General features: G+C 29.7%; 1 protein-coding gene across 6 annotated transcripts in view; it reads left to right on the top strand.

The window, feature by feature from the left end:
- Window positions 1-24,389, top strand: part of LOC126733954 (Kv channel-interacting protein 1-like) — a 300,096-nt gene that overhangs the window by 184,288 nt on the left and 91,419 nt on the right. For 2 of the 6 annotated variants that reach the window (XM_050437447.1, XM_050437445.1), the window contains exon 2: window positions 4,554-4,998. The exons of the other annotated variants lie outside the window; for them this stretch is intronic. In XM_050437447.1, the coding sequence (XP_050293404.1) occupies window positions 4,695-4,998 (304 nt within the window). In that variant the 5' untranslated portion in view covers window positions 4,554-4,694. The remainder of the gene's footprint in view (window positions 1-4,553; window positions 4,999-24,389) is intronic. 6 annotated transcript variants of the gene reach the window in all.

Here is a 24,389-nt window from a genome sequence, read left to right on the forward strand (position 1 = left end):
TAAATGCGGCTTCTACGTGGTAGATGCTTATAGAAACAACTTCATTTTCTACATTAATTATGCCCCGGGGCTAGTAAAACAGTACAAATTTAAATAGGAACATATATACATACAATAGTAATAATAACACAGGCAACGGTGTGCATAAGTATCGGGAAGTGTTTGTTCTTAAAACAGTAGAGGTTTTTTTAGTGTAATTAAGTGTAATTATAGTGTCCACATCATTTGAAACGCCTTTCGTCGCCTTTTTTGACCACATTTGTTGCTCTAAAAAAGCTTGAGAGATGTAAATTCCATATTTGTTGTGTTTTCTTTTCCAAGCAACTAACGATAGTTAAATAAATGTTTATTTTTGTCAAATTGAAACTAAATTTATAATAGTAAATTTGCACTTATTTGTGATAAATAATTGTACAACTACTGCAACTTTCATAGCAATACGCCTTGTTTTCGAGAAATAAAATAGCAGCTTTATTCGAAAACCTTAATGTTATGTGAGAAAAGTATTGATACAAAATTTATAGATTTTTTAACACCTATAATTTTTTTAAGAAGCATTTTTCTTTTAGGCAAATATTCTCTGTAAAAAAATGAGTTTATTTAACCTACCCTTAACCCCCCACCCACCCCACAAAACTTACCAGTAAGAAATTGTTTTAAAAAATCAGTGTTTTCCAAAATAATACGCATGAATAATGGTTTCGTCGTTAATATCCAATCTAATAATTCATTTTATTTATTTATATTTAAAATAATTACATATATGTATATTAATAAATATTTAATATAAAAACATTGCTATTACATAGTATATTATGGACGAAAAACAGTGATTTTTCAAAGGAATCTCTTATTGGGCAGATGTTTGGGGTGGGTGGGGGGGTAAGGGTTTTGTTAATGAAAAACAATATTTTTGCATAAAATATATTTTCAATATTTATTTTAATAACACTGTTGTTTTAAAATTAACATAATTTAATATATAAATATATAGTATAAAAACCTCTTTATTAGAATGGAAAATATAAACAAAAAACTTAATAAATATTTGAAATGTAGTAATCGACTTTTAAAACTAGATATGTAAATTTCCTGTAATTTTTTTTAAATGCCGAAATTTACTCCTTTTTGTAAACAGAATCGTTTATGATATACGTATATTCTACCCCGATCAATGGAAAATTTCGATTGGTAAACCCTTTTCAAAAGTTGCTAGCCCAGAAAATTATAACGACTTGCGCGTTATAAGTATACTTCCAGTACTTTCAAAAATATTAGAAAACGTACTTTACCATCAGATGGTTTGTTATTTTTTTGATAATGACATTATTCCTCCAGTGGCGTTAGGGAGAACTTCGGTACCTCTGTACTGTAGCTCTACTGAACGTACTGGATTATATAATGGACTGATTATTAATTAATTTAGTAATTAATTATTAATTGATAAGCAACAGATTGCTGTTCTGATGCTTTTAGATTTCCCTAAAGCGTCCGATACAATAAATCATGCCCTATTACAAGCTAAGCTTAAATATTATGGCTTTTCAATGAAGTCTATATGAGTATTATTTTAATAATGGATTTCAGACAATATTTACAAATAATTCTTATTCTAATCAGGCTCACATTTTGTCTGGAGTACCGCAGGGTTCTGTCCTGGGACCTCTGCTGTTCCTTGTATATACAGCAGACATTATTAAATCAATTTGGTTTTCGCGAGAGCATTAGAACCCAAGACGCAATAGGCAATTTAACTAAAAAAATCGACAAATCTCTCGATGGTTGTAATCCTTGTCCATGTGTCTTCCTGGATCTGGCTAAGGCATTCGATACAGTTGACCACCATAACTGTTGGAGGACTTGGATAATATTGGAATACGGGTGAATACCGCATAAATTATTCACAAATTATTTATCTGGTCGCACCCAAAGGGTTGCCATAGGAAATATTTTTAGCGAAACAAGAATTGTAAAGTGTAGTATACCTCAAGGCACTATACTAGGACCTTTGTTTTTTTATAATTTACTTAAACTCTTTATTGGAAACAAATTTTTCAGCAGAAATTATTAGCTTCGCGGATGATAATATCTTCGTGGATGATGATATTTCAGCAGTACCTAGCATAAAATATTTAGGTATTACCATAGATGAATAACTTAAGTGGAATATTCATATACAAAACGTTGCAAATACCTTAAGATCTTTATTGGGTAGATTTAAGTTTTTAGCTAGATTATTAAGCATTTCTTGGTAGAATCTCGTCTTCAATACGGAGTTTTAGGATGGGGAGGGGCTAGAGACGTATTTTTAAAATGCCTAGAAATCGTTCAGAAGAGTATCATTAAAATTATTTATAAAAAACCTAGACTATATTCCTCAGATCTACTTTACAGTGAAATAAAAATTTTCGATATTCGTCAAATATTTGTTTATAATATTTACACAAATATAAGTTAAACATTTCATTAATTACCCATCAGTATAATACAAGAAATCGTCAACAGAATTCCTCACAAACCACTAGAGCTAGGAAGACAATAGGGCAACATTGTATTACTTATCGTCTTGCCAGATGTTATAATTTTTTATTAGTAGAAATGAGAGGTGTTATTCTAGGTAGCAACTCATTGGGATTGGTGAAAAGTAGGATCAAAAAATTTATTAACCTTCAAAATAGACAGCTTACTGATGGTTTGGTAAAGATTAGAAATTAACATGCCCTTTTATATGGTCCTTTAATTTTAATCTTGATCTGTATCTTGCTTTGGTGCAGTAGGGTAATAACAGTTTTTCAAAGGACTACAAAATACAGTAGGTCTTTAGTTTGGTAATCCTGTTATAAAAATGTTTTGTTAAATTGTTTGATTTTTTTTTTGTTTTAATTAGTTTTATGAGTTTTAATTAATTATTATGCGTTGCAAATAGCATTGCAATTGCAATAGATTCGTAGTTTAGATTGTTTGTTTTGTTTTGCAATTTAGGTTTATATTAATGCGAAAAAAAAATAAAAAGTCCTCGCACAGCGTACTAGCTCCTGAGGGCTGGGGGCATTATGTATTTATTGCCGATATTTATTAAATTTACTTGTATTTCTTTTATTATATTGCATTTGAAAATACATTAGTATTATTATTATTATTATTAACTACATAAAAAACATATTTTAAAATTAAATTCCTCAAAGTCTTGTTTTATGGTTTTTGGAAATATAAATAAAACTACACATATTTAAAGTGTAATAAATATTCATGTGGAGGGCTCTAAGCTTTCGATTGTTGAAACTGCCAAAAATCTGGGCATTGTGATGGACAGTAAGTTAAGATTCAGGGAGCATGTTAAAAAAATTGTTGAAAAATCGTTTGCAGCTTTAAAACTCCTATATAGTAATAGAGATATTCTTAATCTAAGTCTTAAACGCAGCTTATGTAAGGCCATGGTGCTCTCTAATTTTAACTACTGTGATTATGTTTACGGTTTTTGCTTAGATAATGATTGTAAAATGCGCATACAAAAAATTCAAAATGCCTGTATCAGATTGGTTTATGGCTTATGTAAGTATGATCATATTTCGCAATATTTTAAAAGAATTAACTGGCTTAAAATGGACAATCGTAGAATTCTTTACTTTTTTGATAAAAATCATTAGCAGCCCAAAGGCACCTGCGACTATAAGGAATAGATTGTTGCTTAGAGCAAATGTATACGGGGTAAATGTTAGAGCTAGAAATAAGTTAACCATGCCGGTCCATAGGAGTGCTATGTTTCAGCGATCGTTTTCTTACAATGCTGTTTAGTTCAGGTACTTTGTTTATTTTTTTTATTTATATGAAGTTTGTAATGAATTTGAATAATAAAAGACATTTTTTATTATTATTATTATTATTATTATATATACCCTGACCATATATGGTTGATAAATATACCAAAACCAAAAATTTACTAAAAAATCGTTAAATTAATATATATTTAACGATAATAATGTATGATGTCCTGCTTGGATCTTTGATGGTGCTTTAATTTTGACGCTTAGCTGGATGTGAGGAGGTGATTGACAGAACAGTGTATCATCGTCTACTTTGCATAAAGACACAATAGAGTGACTAATAATTTTCGTGTGTGACGATCCTGAACTAATAGATTTTTATCAGTTAATGTAATAAAGTTAATCAATGTGCTATATGGTCAATATGGGTAATACGCGTATACTATTTAATATTTTTTCATCATAAAAGAAGGATTTTGTTATGTCAAAATTAAAGTCACCTGCTATAAAAGTTATGCCCTCAGTGCTACCTACTTGGTCCAAATAGTTTGAAAAATATTCAATAAGCTTAGCATCTCTATTATTAAGGGATTGATTACAATACACTGCAAGGATATTTGGATCCAGTAAGAAATATTCCTATACTAACATTTTATATGTACTCTTCCACACACTCTTCTGTTAATCACATATATTTGATATATTTCCTTATTAAAATCATTGCACCTAAATAAGACATACTAACCGTGTAAACTTCCAATAACATGCTCCATATATGCTTTTTTTCAGGTTACATATATGTTCTACTAACCTGCTTTAACACACCGCCACCACCCCATCAGTACTAAAACACTAACAAAGAAAAACCGCGGAAAATCGACCAGAACGCCACCGGCTGCCGAGCGTGCGCGGCATCATAATGCCGCTCACATGATGTACCCAATGGTGCAACGTCATCAGCACGTGAACAACCGACTAGAGCCGAACACGATCCGCGAATTGCAACCGAGCGTGGCCGTAATCTCCCGAGGACGTTTCCATCAGCAGCACGAGGGACTCGAGGAGCTACAGCAGAGTTGCTCCAACAGGCAACGGGTGGAAGGGATCGGCGGTGAGGAGGAGGAAGAGGAGGAGGAGGAGGAGGAAGAGGGTCCGAGGAGGCCCAAGAGGCCGTTGCACCGCAGGTTTTTTACTTACGTGAGGGAGGCTTGGACCGGAGTTAAGTCGGCCTTAGGTAAATTAAATCAGTAGTTTTTTTAAGCCGTTTATTTAATCACAATAGCGATACATACAAGATTTATAGCCAGTTTTAACAAAAAAACATCTAACCAGTAGGCATAAGCTCTGACTAAAAAATATAGTACTTCTTCTTTTTCTTGTGGTAAAGTTCAGTTCAGAGATCTGAATGTTTGATGTGCCGCGAATAGTCCGTGTGCCGATGTTCCTTGTATTGTCACATAGCATGCATGTTTAAATCGCAAAATTTTATGTGGAAATAGTCATAAGGTAATATTCTAAGCGATGTTTAATCATTCCATTAAAAAAATATATATTTTTTAATTTATATATTTGATTCGTAAAATTTGATTACAGATGCCTACGTACTATTTTGTGAGACGTCTGACCTCAGTCCCAGCCACTCAAGCGTGAAAAGTTGCACAGGTCCGGTCTTAATATTTATTTGTATCTAAAATGTTATTCGGAATTTTTGGGATTAGTTTTATAAAGCTAGAAATTCAGGATAGTTGATTGACAGGATAGAGAGCAAGATAATATTTAATTTAAAGATAAGATTTAAGTACCTAAAATCAGTTTAACCAAAAATTTTAATTTAATAATTTTAGCTTTTAGCGCCATCAGTGGGATGTTTATAATACACGAGTAGTGCATGAAATAATTTTTAAATTTAATTAATAATAATAAATTTACAATATATTTTTTTAAATAATTACAACTCAGATGTGAAATAGCCTTTTTGCTTCCACTGAAATATGAAATAATTAGTCTTGCCTCTCTGGGACAGAACAAGTGTAGCAGTAACTGTAAAAAAAATAATTAAACTGGTTTTATAGTGTCTCTGTAAGACAAATCATGTACAAAAACCTGTAAATTTTAAACTTGTTTAATTCATAAAAATATGGTTTTCTTACTATGCCAAAAAAGGGACTTTTTCCCAGAGAATGGAAATCATATATGAATCATAAATGTATTATATCATGTTTCGTCTAGATAATATATGGATCTTTCTTCCACCCAATATTTTTTAATTTTCTCCAAATATTCTATACGCCACCTGACAATTCGAGTATTTTTCATTGCAGCAGCTCTTTTGTTAACCATCTTAAGCGTAAATCCAAGTTTTATCAGGTATCTCCGCAAGGTTGAAACTGAAAAATGTTTGTCCCTTGCCGATAAGGTGTCCTTAACTATCTCTATGGTCAGAACCTCATTGTTTTTGTATTTAGAATACACAACTTTCCTTAGCAATTTGGCAATATCCATGTCAAGTCCCTTTGATTGTTCTGCATCTTTCCTTTTTTTCTATCTTTAATGCCTTGTTTTACAAAATAGCATATTGTACTATAGGACTATTTGTTAAAAACGCTGTTTTTTGCAAAGCACTACAATCATTTGTGAACTGAGGGTCATTCCTTAGATTGTTATAGACATTAAAACAAATTTGTTTGGCGTCTGTATTTAAAAAATTACGTTTTAAAACTGCTTGATTTTCCCCTGAAGCTTCTACTTCCCTTGCGTCTTCCTCTGCTTCCTCAACACTAGAAAATGAACTATCAGAACTATATGAGTCTAAATCACTGTCCAGATCACTCTTATTGTTTTCATCACAAATGTTATTGTCTTTCTTGTGCACCCACGGTCTCCAAAACCCCCGACAGACACTTTCCTCTACATTTGCCAACTTTTTCTGCCTATATTTCCTACGTATTTTATGTTATAATAAAAAACACACTTCCTCACAGTTAAAACTGCAAAAAATTTAGACGAATACAGGCTAAATTCTAAATTCTCCACTTTCATAAACCTGTAAAAAGCAAAACCTGCTGGCAAATTACATCAAATAATAATAACCTCACATGACCCCTCTCCCAATTATTAAAGGTAATAGACACATCCTTAATCTCTTTAAAAACACGTCGAAAGTAATACAAAAACAGCCCAAAAATTTATCTGGGTACGGTCCCGTAATCCTCAAAATCAGTGGGATATAGAGAGATAAAAAATAGTGTTCCTTTCTAAAAATGGACATTTTTGAAAGAAAGATAAAAAATAGTGTAAGACATAAGGTTTTATTTATAATATTTATAATGATTTTATAAATAAATTATATAAAATGTTGCCATTTAAATATGTATATCATGCGACAATAAATACGACATAGGCGCACGGACTATTTAGTGCGGCATCTGCGGCACATCAAACATTTTAATAGATCTCTGAACTGGACTTTACCTATTCGTTCCGAATGTTGCCAACTAACATAGGAATTTTTACTTTGTTAGTGGCTGTCGTGGTCATTTTGAATCATTCTCATAGGTTTTGAAGCCAGGAGATTCGTCTTCATTCTGGGCTCCTCGTGCCATACACTGATCAATTAATTGGAGACGACCATATCGTTGTCTGTTCCTCATAGTCTAGTCTAGGTATTCTAATTTATTCTGCTTATGACATCATTATTTGTCACTTGTAACACCACATCTCGAACGCTTCCAGTTTTTTTCGTAGCTACTTCTGAAGACAATAGTCATTTTTAATAAATGCTGCTCTGGCTTTTGCTACACATTGTCTTATTTCCAAAAAGTGATCCTATTGACTGTTTACATACGTGCCAATGTGTAACTTTCAACTTTTTCAATTGTATATTTATTTATGACTGAACGTTTGCTAATGACCATATTATTATATTTGTTCTCCTTTTTACACACTCAAAACTTGAATGTCAATTTTTTACCTCGTTTTTGAGCCTAAAAATGGGTTCTAAAAATGCGATATTTTGGCTAATGTGCGGATGGTCTTGTTGGATTAGGAAGAAACTAAGACAAAACCAAAAATCAAAAGTATTTTTAGGCAACTCAAACTCAATTTCTAATCAAACGATAAATTTAAAATATTAAAGAAAATTAGATTAATAATGCATGTGAAAAACTGGAAAATAAACAAACATCCGGCATTGATTTAGGATAGGATTTGTCCTCAATTTTATTGTTAAAGATTGCATAAAAGCCTTGCAGGTCTATTTCGGTTTCTGTGTAATTTTTCGAAACTTTTTGAAATTTATATTGAGGGTCAAATTGATACACAAGTTAATTTGCTTATTTCTTTAGACCAATAACGGTATATGGAAAAAAGATCATGCGTTTCTAACTCAAGCTGGTTATCTGAGCTTAATTGTTCAGTCCTAGATGATCGGATGAGTAGATGTCATCTATACGGATTTTCAAAAAACATCGATTTGTATATCTGTTTATATAAATCCGAAGTCTGTTTATATAAGAGTTAAGATTCTCTGAAGGGGGGTGTATAAACTTATGTTTATTAAAAAGGCGCCAATTTCTTGAAGTCGAAGGGTTTAGCCCACTAGAATATCTCGTAAAGTCAGGAGTTCCGCAAGGTTCAAATTTAGTACCTTTGCTCTTTTTACTGTTTATAAACGACGTTGCGGGATGTTTAAAAAACCTCAAACTTTGCTGATGAACTCGATCGTTTAAATCATTAATATTTTGAGGTGGGGTTTTGTAAACTCTCCTTTTTAAATACCCTCAAAGGAAAAAATCTAGTGGTGTTAAATCTAGTGACTAAGCGGGCCATTTAATTACACAATCCACATCCCTGGAAACCGTTTATTAAGCCACTCTCGAAATTTCAAAATAGCATTAGTTGTTTTCTCGCAAATAATTGAAGCATATTTAAAAAAAATATATTTGAACTCGATGAACTGTTTATTACCATACCATACTATGCAAAATTGTATTGATGAAAGACAATGTTTTGGCAGAAATTATATATTCAATTTAATAAAATTTTTTATCTAAATTTGATATATAAATATTTAGTATAACAATAAGTTTATTATTATTATATTAACTGGACGAAGAACAGTAATTATTCAGAAGAATTTCATCAAATAATATTTGCGGTGTAGTAATTGAGTTTAAAAAGAAGATATATAAATCCCGTGTCAATATTTTTAAATGCCGAAATTTTCTCCCTTTTGGAAACAAAATAGTATATGATATATATATATTCTACAGTTTAATAACTTTACCTTGACCATATACGGTTTGTAAATATACCAAAACCAAAAATCTACGAAAAAATCGTTGAAGAAATATGAATTTAACGATAATAATATGTGATTTGTTCCTTGAATAAGAGCATTAATTGAATATTATTTAAGGAAATTAAAAAACTTTCGAATATGTGAACTAAAAATTTGAAGCCTTATTGAAAGATATCATAGAAATTAGAAAAAATCAAATAAACCAGACGAAAGATGAAGAAAGTCAGAGCATAAAAAATTATAAAGTTTAAAAAATGTACAAAAATTTAAACTTAAAGAACAACAAGAAAACTTTCTAACAAAACTGAACAAAATTCAAAAAAAATCGAAGAAATCCTAAAAAATTGTAAAAAATATTATGGATATGTCATGAAATCCAAAGTGGTAAATCAAAGATGAGGAAAACTCAAAGCTCAAAAAATTAGAAAATTTGGAGAAATTTGAAAATTAATTTTTTTTTTTTTATGGTAAACACAAGCACAAGAGGAAAGTCCTATGTCACGCTTGAAGTGGTGCTTGCGCGAAGATATTTGTGGGCATTTATCTTGAATCACTGCAGGTTGTATGCGTCGAGAAATATGTGAGGTGGAAGCCCGTTCCACAAAGAAGATGTTCTCCAGATGAATGAGTCCTGAGTCCCGATACAGCGACGTCCTTGGGGTAGGCAGGTGGACTCGATGTTGATGAGCCGCAACTGCTAGACGCGTCCTTCTTGCCGGAACAGCCCTGGGTGGAATCAGACCTGCCAGCTCAGAGGAGCACTTACCGTGATAATAACGGTAGAATAGACAGAGATCAGCCACCTTTCTCCTGTGCTCCAGACTATCCAGACTCTTTGTCAGTTGTGGTTTGTCGATAAGACGAATAGCTCTCTTCTGTATAGAATCCAGCAGGTTTAGACTATGCTTGGGTGCAGAGACCTCGGCAACGTGGTCATGCCAGGACACACTCTTAGTGACCTCGACTCCTAGAAGATGTAAAGATGATTTCATTGGCAATGTTTTCCCTGCCATAACCAGCTCCGGGCCACCAAGGTTAGTCTTCATCGTAAATACTGCAGCCTGCGTTTTTTTAGCGTTAAAATTGACCAAATTGTTATCGCCCCACTCCAAGATTGCTCTAATATCATTGTAGGTTGAAGCTACTTGTTGCTGCCTAAGATTCTGAGAGCTTGCGGCCGTTGGTTTGGTGGACTTTAATGTGGAAATAAGTGTGCTATCGTCCGCAAAGCTGTAGATTGGATTGACAGTGGTTCCTAGCAAATCGTTGATATATACCAAGAAAAGGGTGGCGAATAGAATGCATCGTTGAGGGACTCCAGCGTTAATGTTAAATTTGTCGAAGAGGTATCCATCGACGGCTACTTGGCTTGTTCGTTGTTCAAGAAAACTTTTGATCCAAATCTAGTGTATATATCAGAAATTAATATTTTTAGATTAGATATTTGAATATTAATCAAAGACAAGTGTCCATGTAGAAGAGCACATAGGTATATGGGAATTTTAATGATATAACTTGGGCTGTATCTAAAATTAAAAAATTATCTATAATCACTATATAATTTTGTGTTACTGTCTTTATAGTGTTAATGTTCTATATAAATTGTGTTAATCACTTCAAGAAACCTAGTTGAAATTTGGTAAAAATGTGTGAATCATGTTAAAATTTTCTCCTTTAAAATCTCTGCCAATAGTTTCATTATTCTTCGACAAAAATGATAAATGTGGATAGTACTTGTGACTATAGGCTCAATATTATACCTGGTACAGGCGTCTATAGAATATATGAGAATAATTAAATATATGGATAAAAATTAAAATCCGATGAATCTCAAATATATTGACCAAATTAATAAGTTGTCCTATGGTTGGAACCTTTGGTGTGACACTTAAATTATAAGACAGTTTTAACACTAACCAAAACTCTTTATTTTTACTCTCGACACGCGTTTCGCTAACGATGTTAGCATCTTCGGGAGAAGATTAAATCTAAACTAAACCTACTTACAAATCTCCTTATATACTAATGATGTAACTTTATCCCTGTTAAGAATGTTTTTTTTAAGATGGTTCCATCGTTAGCGAAACATGTGTCGAAAGTAAAAATAAAGAGTTTTGGTTAGTGGTAAAACTGTCTAGTAATTTCAAATTAACAAGGTATAATCCAAATTTGTAAATATATTAAGTTTCACTATAAGGCATAGACATTTCTGTAAGTACTATGATAACTTAAAGTTTAATGGTATTAATTCTTTGGAGGGTCGTAGAAATAATTTTAATTTATTTATTAATAAAATTTTCATGCTTAATTTAATTCTTACATTGTGGGTAATAGATCAACCTTTAGCATCTCAAGATATTCTTTACTCTTTTTATTTAACTCTCCTTTATTCAAATGCGCCCATAGTTTAATTAATTTTCAACAAATTAATTTCAATTTTGCAAGGAAAAGTATTAAACTTTCCTCATTTTCTTATTGTCATTATTTTAATTTTTTCTTATGATTTTAAAAATATTAATAAGTAAATTAGTTAGGTTTATTTCTTGGTATACTTTGTGATTTAGTGAAAGTGTCATAATTGGCAAAACGCTTACTTGTACTAAATTCATCGGCACATTTTGTGCTTTCCTGATATTGGATTGCTTAGTTTACCTTTGGAGATAATAGAGAGATCATATCCATTTAAGTTATGCGTAGCTGAAATTATTAATTTATCCTACTATGTTGAAACAATAGAGAGGATCATTGAGTATTTCTATATTAGAAAGCCATAAAATCATAATACTATTAACATAATTAAATAAGATTAACCCTTGCCTACCTGTACATCCAAATCCCTCCATATATACACTTGTTCCAGTTAATTAACCAAATCCTTAATTATTACAACAGCAAAGCATTTGAGGCTCAGTATAATTAAATCATTATCCCCTTTAAGGGGAAGAGGGGGCCACCATTAGAGAATTACGGAGCGCAGTTAATTCAATCGCACTCAAACACTAATATTAACACTGAGGTCCAATCCAATTAGTGTTCAACTGTGTAAACTTTAGATAGCATAAGGATTATGTTAATTTGTGTCTCTATATGTATGTACTTATCGATGCGTGTTTCACATTTAATCAAAGCGGAACGCTATGATTTGTACAACATTCAGTACAATGTGTAAAAAAAAAAATCTCAATAGTTATTATGAGAGTGTTCTGGGAAAACCCTTGCTTACAGCAAAAATATAACAAATTAGAGCCGTTTTATGGCGCGCTGAATCACCGCCGTGCGCGATGAAAATTCCAATTAAAAATGAATTAATGGCTCGTAATTTGTTGGATTTTATACGTTTTTAACATTCGCGTCGATGCAAATTTTTGTTTTGTTTATAAATTTTTAATTATTTATGAAATTAATTACGTTATTGAAATTGTCGATTATGCAGGTTTACGCGTTATTTTTGGGACGTTAATTATTTGCGTTAAAACGCCGTGTAAATTTCACCCTTGTCGAGCGGAAATGTTGCCGGGTGATTTTAATGAAGTTTATGTTAAATTGCTTTTGCAGGCTCAGTACTTTGGTACTGGACGGAATATTTTCATTTATGTTGGTTTTATCAAAAAATGACTGAAATTGGAGTAGATTATGTTTTAAAAGCAGGTTTTTATAGAACTAATGGGTTCTAAAATATTTGGTTTCAGATTTATTTCTAACTTACCAATATCTTTACAACACATGTATTTAATAATTGGATCAAATGATGTCACGAGGACTATTTTTTCGGTGTAAACACTCAGGACCTATTTTGAAGTACCAAAATAACAGGTTTGACATTTTATTGGATGTTAGCTTACGAGATTTTTATTTTTGTATGCAAAAATAAAAAAGAAGAGGAAGACAAGGACAAGCCTAAGCCTTAAGGAAATTTTATTAGTTTATTTTTAAACACAATAACACTTTTAAAGATTAAGAGGTTATATCCTATAATTCTTTTTCTAAACTGATAAACTCCCTTCAACTGGCATTTTGATCCTAGAGATAATCCTGCACTAATTTAACCCTCAAAATTGTAAGATGTAAGTTTTTTTTTACTTTAAAACATATTAAACTAGACTAAACACTTCGTCCTATTTCTTTTAACATAATTTATGGACAAGCCATACAAGAGTAATTCGATACTTGAGGTTCGATCTCATAAACATGCGTGATCTCATAAACGTGCGTGAATATTATTTGTTTTAAGTGCTGCTTTATTTTGGATTATTTTTATACTGGTGAGTTTTCTCACGGAGCATATCCAATTTTCATTATTTTTTCATTTCCTATTTTTATTGTTGTTGCTATTTACATTTCAACATTTTATTTTAAATATATGTGTTTTACAAGATAATAATAATATTTGACATAAGACATTTAATACCTATTTAATCTACATAAAATATTTACAGATAATTCATTTAATAAAAGCAGAGCGCTAGAGCGGCATATCATCTTTTTCTTTTTACGTAAATTGGCCATATAACGTAGATTTATTTACCAACAAGTTGCTTATTGTGGAGTGATTGAGCCACAGAGCAATCTTTCTGTGTTGTGGAGTGTTTGAGCCACTTACAGATTTGTATGTTGCAAACTACGTTTTCCTGTACTATTTATAGTATGAAACTATGCCTTTTCAAATATCCTATTTTACTATCTGTTTAAGCAGTTAATAGCACATTTATATTGCGCCAGTGGGTGACAAACACAATGCGTAATAATATTCCAAATTTAATAAATAGCTGTTAAATAATAATTTAACTAGTTACAAATGTTTAAATCTTTTAATAATTAAAATATCTAAATACTAAATAAAATAACATAATTAGGAAATTGGTTGCTCAACACATTAATTTTTTTCAGGTACGTACGTTATGTCATCTTACACTTAACTACATGTATCAATATATTTATCAACATAATCAATAAGTAATTATCACTAAGATTGGTATTTGATTTATTTGATTAATATTGTTTTATAATAAAAATTGGTAAACGCTCCATATCCCTTACAGTACCGAGATAAAAAAAATTGAGTTTGGGGTTTATATTTATTTTACGCCCATAAAGTTGGGTCAAAAGGTATGAAAAATTATTTTAAAAAATATTCGAAAGGGTTAAGAGAGGGATTTAGGGAGTACACAATTATGTGTCTAGGGAGCCAACATTAGAAAAGCACAATTGTGAAACAAAATTTATTACTTTGTATGAAATGAAATAAAACAGTTTTTATCTTTGGTTAAACAAAGAAAAACATTACATTTTAGGCAACGCATTCTAGATCAACTTTTGCACCCATCTAAGCTGCATTTAACTGGGTTCTTCATTTCTTCATTCTTTGGCCAGTGTTCAAAACCATCAAAGCGTTTGTCTGCACAGGGCAAACTGGAAGGCATTCTTTTTTATTTCATTTCCTTCAATGCTAGTCTCTTCCTCTATATTTTCTTGGCATTCTGTTTCCTTTAATACACGCTTCTTAGTACCGGCAATCAGATATTCCCCAAGATTAAGTCTAAATTCCAAAAGATCCATAATATCTTTGCTTCGAAGGTTTTGACTATAACAATCCCTTGGCTTTACGTCAATTGCGAACCAAATCTCTAATATTCCAAAATATTCTTTTTTTATTCCTCTTCTGACACGCTAAGATTGTCAACGACATGTAAATTTACACGTATCATGTAAAACCTTTGTCGGGCATGACCCTAGCAATTAATGGGAACTTATATTCTCCATTCCAATACATATGTATCCTTGGAAGATGAATACATCCCATCAAAGCATTCATTCCGAAAAATTTCTTTATTTCTTGAGAGGTAAAGTTGTTTTCTTTTGCACTTTGTTGCAAGAAATACTGGGAAGTGAAATTTGCGGTTGACTTAAAAAAAATCATCATCCAAATATTTAGCAAAATATTCGTTTGGAGTTTTAAGTATGGATGAAGTATAGTCCTCTTTTACAGGAAAATCCTTGCTTCTAAAGTTTCCATGCTTTCACTGGAGATTCTGGAAATGTATGAGGGGTAAATCATCTTCTGAATCTGAAGAGCGATCAGCTTTATTTGGTGCTACAATTGGGATCTTTTCGTGAATTTCAAAGTCATCTTCTTCATCCTCGGACTCTAAATCCGACCCAACTTCGTCTAGAAGTTGGAACAATGCCTGCTCGTCATCCCTTAGATGGTCCAAATCAATAATTTCCTTACTTCTTCCTGTAACAAAAATTAATTGTATCCAACTTAATTAAAACCAAACCACGTTAACTCCCGTGGCTCACAATTATTGTGATATACATAACAAAACCATTCTTGGAATCAATAATTTTAAAGATATTTTCAATCTCTAAAAACAATACTCTTAATTGAAGTTTATTATACCTATTTAATATTAAGCACTTTTATTTTCCCCTAAATTCTATAAATAAATAATAACTTATCTGCACGAGCCATTGTTGAAAATAATCTGAAACTTTTCAGGTTATGACAAGAATGCACTCCCGGCAAAATAAACGAATTGCGCGTGCACACCTATAAAAGTGCACTATTCACAATCATGTCGCACGCTTCTCCACCCAGATTAAACATTTTTTGATCCTTATAACACTAGTAAATAAGGAAGTCACAATTGTGACATCGGGTAGCGTAAGGGATATATCAAAATTAAAAATATTTATTTACCGCCACCGGATTTGAATTTAACATTTTTGGCCTGACAAAATTAATCCTTGTAAACAGGGTTGTACTAAATAAAAATAGTCCATCATTTGATCCATGGATCTAATAGATCCGCGCATTGTAAACGTAGCTAATATTAAATTTATTTAACATATTTCTTCAAATTTCTTATTTTTATGTTTTTCAAAAAGAAAAAATTCAGATTTTCACACAAATTTAAATTAATTTATATTATCGCCTATATACAAAAAAAAGACACCATTTAAACTAACTAAATTTTGCGTTTATTGAAATAAATATCCTCTTAGTATTCCTTCAGTATAAATATATTTGAATGAATCTTATTATTAGATTGGTAAAAAAAGGTTAATATCATTGGGCCAATCAGATATGTCTCAAGCAACACATCATAAATTATTATAGTTAAATATTTATTTGTTCAACGATTTTTTAGTAAATTTTTGGTTTTGATATATTTATCAACCGTATGTGGTCCAGGTAGGTCCAGGTATATTTTTTAAACTGTACAATATACGTATATCACATACGAATCTTTTTGCAAAAGGGAGAAAATTTCAGCATTTAAAAAAATTACACGGAATTTACAAATTAAATTTTTAAACTTGATTCCTACACCTCAAATATTTGATGAAATTCGACTGAAAAATCACTGTTTTTTGGCCATATTATCCAATCTAATAACGCTGTTTTTGTACTAAATATTTAATAATAAAATTATATCTAATTTAAATAAACAATGTTATTAAATAAGATATTTAATATATATTTCCTGCAAAAACATTGTTTTTCATTAACAAAACCCTTACCCCCCCACCCACCCCAAACTTTTGCCCAGTAAGAAATTCTCTTGAAAAATCACCGTTTTTCGTCCAAAATATCCAATCTAGCACTGTTTTTGTATTAAATATTAATTAATATACGTACATATAATTATATCAAATTTAAATAAACAAACTGGGTTATTAGATTAGATAGTAACGACGAAACCAGCTGTTATACATGCGTATTATTTTGAAAAACAATGTTTTTTGAAAACAATTTCTTATTGGTAAGCTATGTGGGGTGGGTGGGGGGGTAAGGGTAGAGTTAATGAAAAACGGTTTTTTTGCAAAAAATATTTGCTTGAGAAAAAATGCTTTTTAAGAAAATATAGTTGATAAAAAAATTTATATTTTTTATATTTATACTTTTCTCACATAACCTTAAGGTTTTCGAGTAAAACCTTAAAAAACTCTATATAATTTCTTGAAAACAAGGCGTATCGCCATGACAATTGCACTAGTTAATAAAATATAAACATAATATTAAATTCCTCAACGTATATCACGCGGACGCTTTATCCGATATTGTATACCGAAGTTGAAGCAAAAATATACATTTGTTGAAACCCAAGAATAAACGTTTATTTAACTATCGTGTGTTGCTTGAGGTAATTAAATACCACTAATTTTTTATATACCATATAATTGAATATTGATATGGTCAACTTAAACTAACACCTTATTCCTTTAAAGTAATGCGACTTTAAAGAGTTAAACTAATTGCGTAATTTGGTTGCTTTAGAAGTACGTTGTACTGAACAAAATATATTTAAAAAAACTAAAAATTTACTTTAAATTAATAATAATAAAAAAGTTGCCATTAATTATTATTAAGTATCTTTAGAGGTTGGTTGTGGTTGAATTTTAGGAGCACAATCACCTTTCTGCATCCACTATTTCTTCGGCTAAAAGGGTATTAAATTAGATTAATTTTAATAATTAAGGTTGATATATTTACTAAATCCTAAAGGCAAAGCTTATTATTGTACACATTTTTAAAACATTAAATCAAAATATTAATTTCATCAACTTTGGTTAATGGTTGCTTTAACTTTACCTTGTCTTATTTTACCCCCTACTTGTTCATCAATATCATGTTCTAATCACAGCTTTAGAATATCCAGGTCCCTAATATTTTGAAATAAAAATATTGCCTTCCCTTATTTTCAATATTTACAATGTACAGAATTGTAAAATTCCTAAAATAATTCTTTGGTCAAATTATTTAAGGAATACCCGGTCCCGACAGATTTTCAAATTCAAATAATGACTAGTTTTTGAATTATAAGCATATTGTAAAATTTTCAGGAAATAATTTTTTTTTTTCCAAAACCCTTATTTTCTTTCAAATCCTGTACATGACATCAAAAATTCTAAAATATATCTCTTAGTCAAATTAATCAAGAAATATGTGTATTTTCAAGTTTAGAGTTTGACTAGTTTTTGAGTTATGGGCGTTTTGTGAATTTTTCAGGAAAAACATAGTTTTCCTTCCAATATTCCTGTTCTTCTGAAAATCCTATACATGAATCCATAATTCCTGAAATGTGTCTCCAGTTAAATTATTCAATGTGCATAAGTTTCAAATTTAAATTTTGACTAGTTTTCGGTAATTTATGAATTTTTAGGAAAAAATATTTCTGTTCTTAATATCGATTTTTTCTAAAAATTAGGTATGTACATAATCTTAAAATCCTTGAAATACGTGTCTAATCAAAGTATTCATTCTTTTTTTAAAATCCTTGTTTTTTCTTAAAATTCTGTACCTACATGAATCCAACATTTCTGAAATAGATCTTTGGTCAATTTATTAAAGAAATCTGTGCATAAATTTTCAGATTTGTATTTTGATTAGTTTATCAGCTATGGGCATTTTGTGAAATTTTTAGGATTTTTTTTTCCAAAATCCCTATTTTTCTCAAAATTCTGTATACGAATTCGAAATATGTTTCTAGTCAAATTATTCAAGAAACATGTGAATAAAGTTTGACATCTGAATTTTAACTAGTTTTTGAGTTATTGGCGAATTGAGAATTTTTTATGAAAAAAAATATTTTCTGCCATTATCCATTTCTTCGAAAAATCTATATATTGCAAATATATGTATACATTTTTAAATTTGTAAAATTTTTTGGATTTTTTTTTCTAAAAACCTTGGCTATCTAAAAATTCTGTATGAGTTCAAAATTCCTAAAATAGATTTGTGGTCAAATTTTTTAAAGAATATGTGTATAAATTAATATAAAAAAATGAAATAAAACCCAAACAATTACATAAACATTATCACGAGCTTTAATAGTGGCGTCAATAACATTTGATATAGAACGTAGATCATCAGAGATTGTCAATTGTCAGATAAACAGTTAATTGTCAGTCCTGTAACTATATAACTTTATTTCAATTTAAATAAAACTTAAAACTACAAAAAAAAGATAGATAGTTAATAGAAATTAACTGAATTTTGCTTAATACGAATGATATTTATCAATTTTTTCATTGGTTATTAAAATATTAGGCCTTGGTCTAGGCCTTTTATCCATACTAACCATGGATAAAATCACATATTTCCTCAATAATCTTCAGTTCAGTTGGTTCTTTAAAAAAATTAAGAGATGAAATTATTGCGTTGATCTTGAAAATATAAATCCAATTAAGACATATAGCCTTAAAGGACATAGCATCTAATAACCTTTGATAAAGTAATACATTTCTTCATTACTATTGGTTTTCGCTAAAAATTAATAAAGATTTAAATTATTGGGCACATTTCGCTCTATAGAAATGACACTCACTAACCATGGATAGAATCACATACTTTCTCAAAAATCTCCATTTCTGTTATTTCTATCAAAAAATGATTGCTCAGAATCTATTGTATAAAAGTGGTAATTATTTTTTTTATTTTGTTCCAATGAATACTCATATATTTGACCTAAAAGTCAAAAAATAATTAACATTATTAATAGTCTTCTAACTGATTCCAAAACTAATAACAATTTTTAACTTACACCGTTTCCATCATCCCTATAAACTATTAAAAAACCTCATTGAGCTCCAAATGCCAAACATTCAACTTGCTTTCCGGTGTTATGATTCAAAAACGAAACACGACACTAGACTAAAAATAATGTTGTTTTCCACCCATAAAATCCGGTACAATTTTCCACATTAATTGTTTACAAAAGATAAGTCATAAACTGAAAACAACACCGTTTGTACCTAGTTAACGCTATAGACTTACATATGGCCCGAAATGTAAACATGCCGACTTTTAGTATACGAACGGGCAATTTCTGAACTCTAAACACACCTTAGTCTCGTCCGTCCGGTCTTTTATTCACCGGGTTTTTTGCATTTTCCTTTTTATTATTTTCTTTTTTTTTTGGAAATGCATTTTCGCCGTTTAAATTAGTTTAAATTATTTGGTTAATTGTGATGACGTTACGCACTGAGTTATTATACAAATGAAGAAAGTATACTGTATGCAAGGTATGAATTATATTCGAGTTAATTTGATACGTATATGCATATGCATCGTTAATATAGCTCTTATATAAAAAATTACAGATTTTTTTTTTGTAATAAATGACAAAATATTTATGGTTTTAATGACAGTGATAATGGAAAAATCAGATAAATTATTGTATATTAAATAAGCTGATTTCCAATAACTTCTTGTTTAGATGCTATTGGGTTCAATGAGTCATAAATCGGGACTTTCTACTTATTTGAAGTTTCTGCTCGAAATTTAATTTTTTTGAGCCATGCCAAGTATTTTGAGGTTTCTTAAATAGATTCCAGAGGTATTACCATTGATGTTAATGTTTATTCCAAGCACTTGACGTCATTTTACTAGATTATCCAGACATTTAATATAAATGTGTATCTTGCAAGCATTTGATGTTTTTTTCCTTGCTTTTCTAGGTTTTGCGGCAATAATTTGTGTTTTCTAGGCATTTCACGAATTTAGTATAATTTATCTTTTTAGGCTTCTGAAAATAATGTCTGTGTGATCCACTCATTTTAAAAGATGCAGTTAATAAGAATTAATATTATTCTGAGATCAATTATATAAACTCATTAAAATTCAGATTGATTGCAATAATTTGAAATTTCTTCGTGATATTAGACGCCACTTCTTATAAATTCTAAGTGAGCTTCTAAAACCTTGGACTGTTACAGTGTTATTTTCTATATATTTAGGAGGTGTTAAGTTATATTTTAAGTAATGATATTGAGAAATCAAAGACTTTTTATAATTCTTGGCCTTTGAAACTATTGAAAATTATTTATTGATTTATTATTGAAATTCTTACAAACAATTCTCTTCACCTCCCTTTAATAAGCAAAACAAGATCATCAACTGTTTATTATCACTTGAATTCTACATTTTAAAAAATCGTTATAATTCTTTAAAATGGCGGATGGACACTTTCTTTAAAGAAAGTAAATTGAAAGGAGAATATGGAATGGGAAGATCAACAACTTCTTCGAAATATTTCTTGGATTCTTTAAGGATAAAAAAGGAAGGCAAATCAATCTTTTACTACCTTAAAAAACTTTATGATATTTTGACGTCATCTTTCATTTCACTTCAGCTTATTAGGGCTGTTTGTGTTATCTCAAATACACTTTCCACTTTTTAAAAAGAGATATAAGCAATTTTCATTTCCAAACTACTTTCAAAGGGACATTTTATTTTTCACCTGAAATATCTCCTAAAGTATTGCGTTTAGGGCTTTAGCAGTCATTATCAAAATCTTAGAGATAATCATTCTCAATCCAATAAAGGTTGTTTTATGATTTTAGCTTCAGTAAATCAAGAGTTATCAACCAAAAACCCTGACCTTGACGTTTCAAGGCTCTACTGACGTGAACAAAAATTCAACAGGCTATAACTCCTAAACTGTTGCTCCTATTGGAAAAATTTAAAGAGATTCTTATAGATGATCACTTATTTATCAACTTTGCTTATGATGATGATGACTGTAGGTCAACTTCCAAAGAAGATATACGCAATTTTCGTCTCGTAACTCCTTTAAAAGAGACATTTTATTTTCTAGATGTAATATCTCCAAAGGTATTGGGTTTAGGGCTTTAGTAGACATTATCGCAACACTGACTATCACTGACACCAACATAGTAATAATAATAATAATAATAATAATAATAATAATAATAATAATAATATTTTTAAGCAATGTTGCCAACAGTACAAAAAAAACAGGAATATTGACTTTGTTTTTAGTAGCAGTATAGCTCAATAGTTGTTACTTGAAATAATTCATTGTTTTCTTTCACTTAATTTTTTCAAAAATATTTTTTTCGTTTTTCAGGCTTTTGGAATTAAGTTCCATTACTTCGAAGCATTTGAAATAATTGTTTATTATTATGCGAAATTTGACGTCATATAATTTTAGGCATTTAACCAACATTATTAATTCTCGATGCTTGTAGATCCATTTTATTCCACGCTTTTAAAATTAATTTTTATAATTTTTAGATAATTGAAATATTTTTTCATATAATTGAAGTCACTTTTGTGAGTCATCCAGGGATTTAAAATAGTTTTTTATTTTATCCTAGGCTTTCGGATTTAATTTATGTGACTTCCTGGTATTTAATGTATAATTTAGTTTTTGTTTAATTTTTCAGAATTAATTACTATGACTTTCAGTTATATAAAATAATTTTGATGTCTTTTAAATTTTGACGTGATTGTTTTTTTATATTTTATTTTGTATGTTTTCTAGCAATATGTTGTGATTAATTCTTTTAATTTAGACTTTGGAACTACATTATAAAACTGCGAAATAACTTCTTAAGAATAATTTGACATAAATTCTTCTAGAATCAATTTTTTTTACCTTTCAAAACTTGAAGTAGTCGTTCATATGATTATTAGGCATTTAAAATAAAATTTTCATATTTTTTTTAGTTTTGAAATTTTTTCAAAATTAATTTTGGACTTTCAGGCATTTAAAACAATTTTCTACATTTATCTGAGTTTGGTGTCATTTTCTTTATATCCAGATTTGAAATTAACACGTATGACTTCCGGAATTTATTGATACATTTTATATTTTTATATTGCGTTTTTTAAGCCATTTTTGTGGATCTCCAAATATTTAAATTATTCTTGTTTTCTATTTTATTCTTGTTTCCAATTGATGAAAATAAATAATTGAAGTTTTCAGATATGAAAAATAACTTTTTTTGTATCAATAATTTGATGTAATTATTGATATAATTAAGAGCGTGTAATATATTATATTTTTATTAATTCGAAATATTTACTAGACCTTTTACACTTTGACGTCATGTTTCACCTGTTCCAGGCTTTTAGAGCCATGTTTACAGATCTCTATGTATTTCAAATAATTTTTTTTAAATACCCAGAGATAAAATTATTTATATGGTTTAAGGCATTTGATATAGACATTTCTTATTTTCCAGTTTTTTAGACATGATATAGACGTGATCTTGATAACATTCTAAATTTTAGAGCGATTTTTTAGGTCTTTTAGGGATATGTTGTGATATTTTAATTTATTTTAGACTTTTGGGACTAATTTTTATGATTTTAAATTATTTCCTATCTAAAGCTATCATATTATGTCAACCTATTTTGACATAACTTTTTTGAGATTTTTTTTTCCATTTTCCAGACAAATACGGTTTTTCATTAGGTTTCAGAATTTAGCGTAATTATTCATATAATTTTAGGCATTGAAAATAAAATTTCAATTTTCCATACTTTTAGATCTATTTTATTCCAGGCTTTCGAAATTTATTTTAAGGACTTCCAGGCAATTAAAATATATTTTGGTCTTCCAGAATTTGACGGCATATGATAGGACTATGATATATAGGACTATGATAGGATGACAAAAAATAGGAAAAATAAACAACAGAATTAATTTATTTTATTTGTTCAGGCTCTTAGAGCTATTTTAATCCAGGCTTTTAAAAGTAATTTCTATGACTCCAAGTAATTCACTCTCCATTTTTTTAAATTTAATTTGCCAGGCTTTTAGAATTAATTGCTGACTTTCAGATAGTTAGTATAATTTTCTACAATTATCAGATGTTGATTTTATTTCAACCTAAAGCCATTTTTGGGGATATCCAGCTTTTAACTTCAGCTTTCAGGCCTTAGAAATAATTTGTAGGCTGCCAGGCATTTGAAATAATTTTTGAATATCGAGGATTTCCAGGCTTTTGGAATTAATCAATAAACTTCTAGGTATTAGAAAAAAATATCATTCTAATTTTGACGACATCTTTCATGTTTAATTACATGCATTTAAATTCATCTTTATAATATATATTATTATATTTTTACTGTTTTCCAAGCTATTGGAATTTGTTTTACTTTCCAGAATATTTCTTTGTTTTTAATATGAGATATAAAATATATATTTTTTTTTATTAATAAATTTTTAGGGATTTAAAATTATTTTTTAACCTCATTATTTATATTATTTCAGATTTTAGATTGATTTTGCAAGCTTTTGGAGCCATTTTTTGTGAATTTTCCCGGGTTTAAAATTAACTTGTTTAGCATTTAATATTAATAAGAATAATAATACTAGTAAGGGCTTTTATATCGAAATAGAAATCTATATATGTAACTAATAGTACGACAAATTCAGATTTCAGATTCTGGTCTTTAACATTGTGACCTGACAAAGAAAGAAACATTTTATAAAATAGAAAATGTTTTCAGATAATATTTAAAACTAACGACAAAAGTACTAACATCCATGCTACTACACACGCTTAAA

This window comes from Anthonomus grandis, chromosome 3 (genome assembly GCF_022605725.1).
Source record: "Anthonomus grandis grandis chromosome 3, icAntGran1.3, whole genome shotgun sequence".
NCBI lineage: Eukaryota > Metazoa > Arthropoda > Insecta > Coleoptera > Curculionidae > Anthonomus > Anthonomus grandis.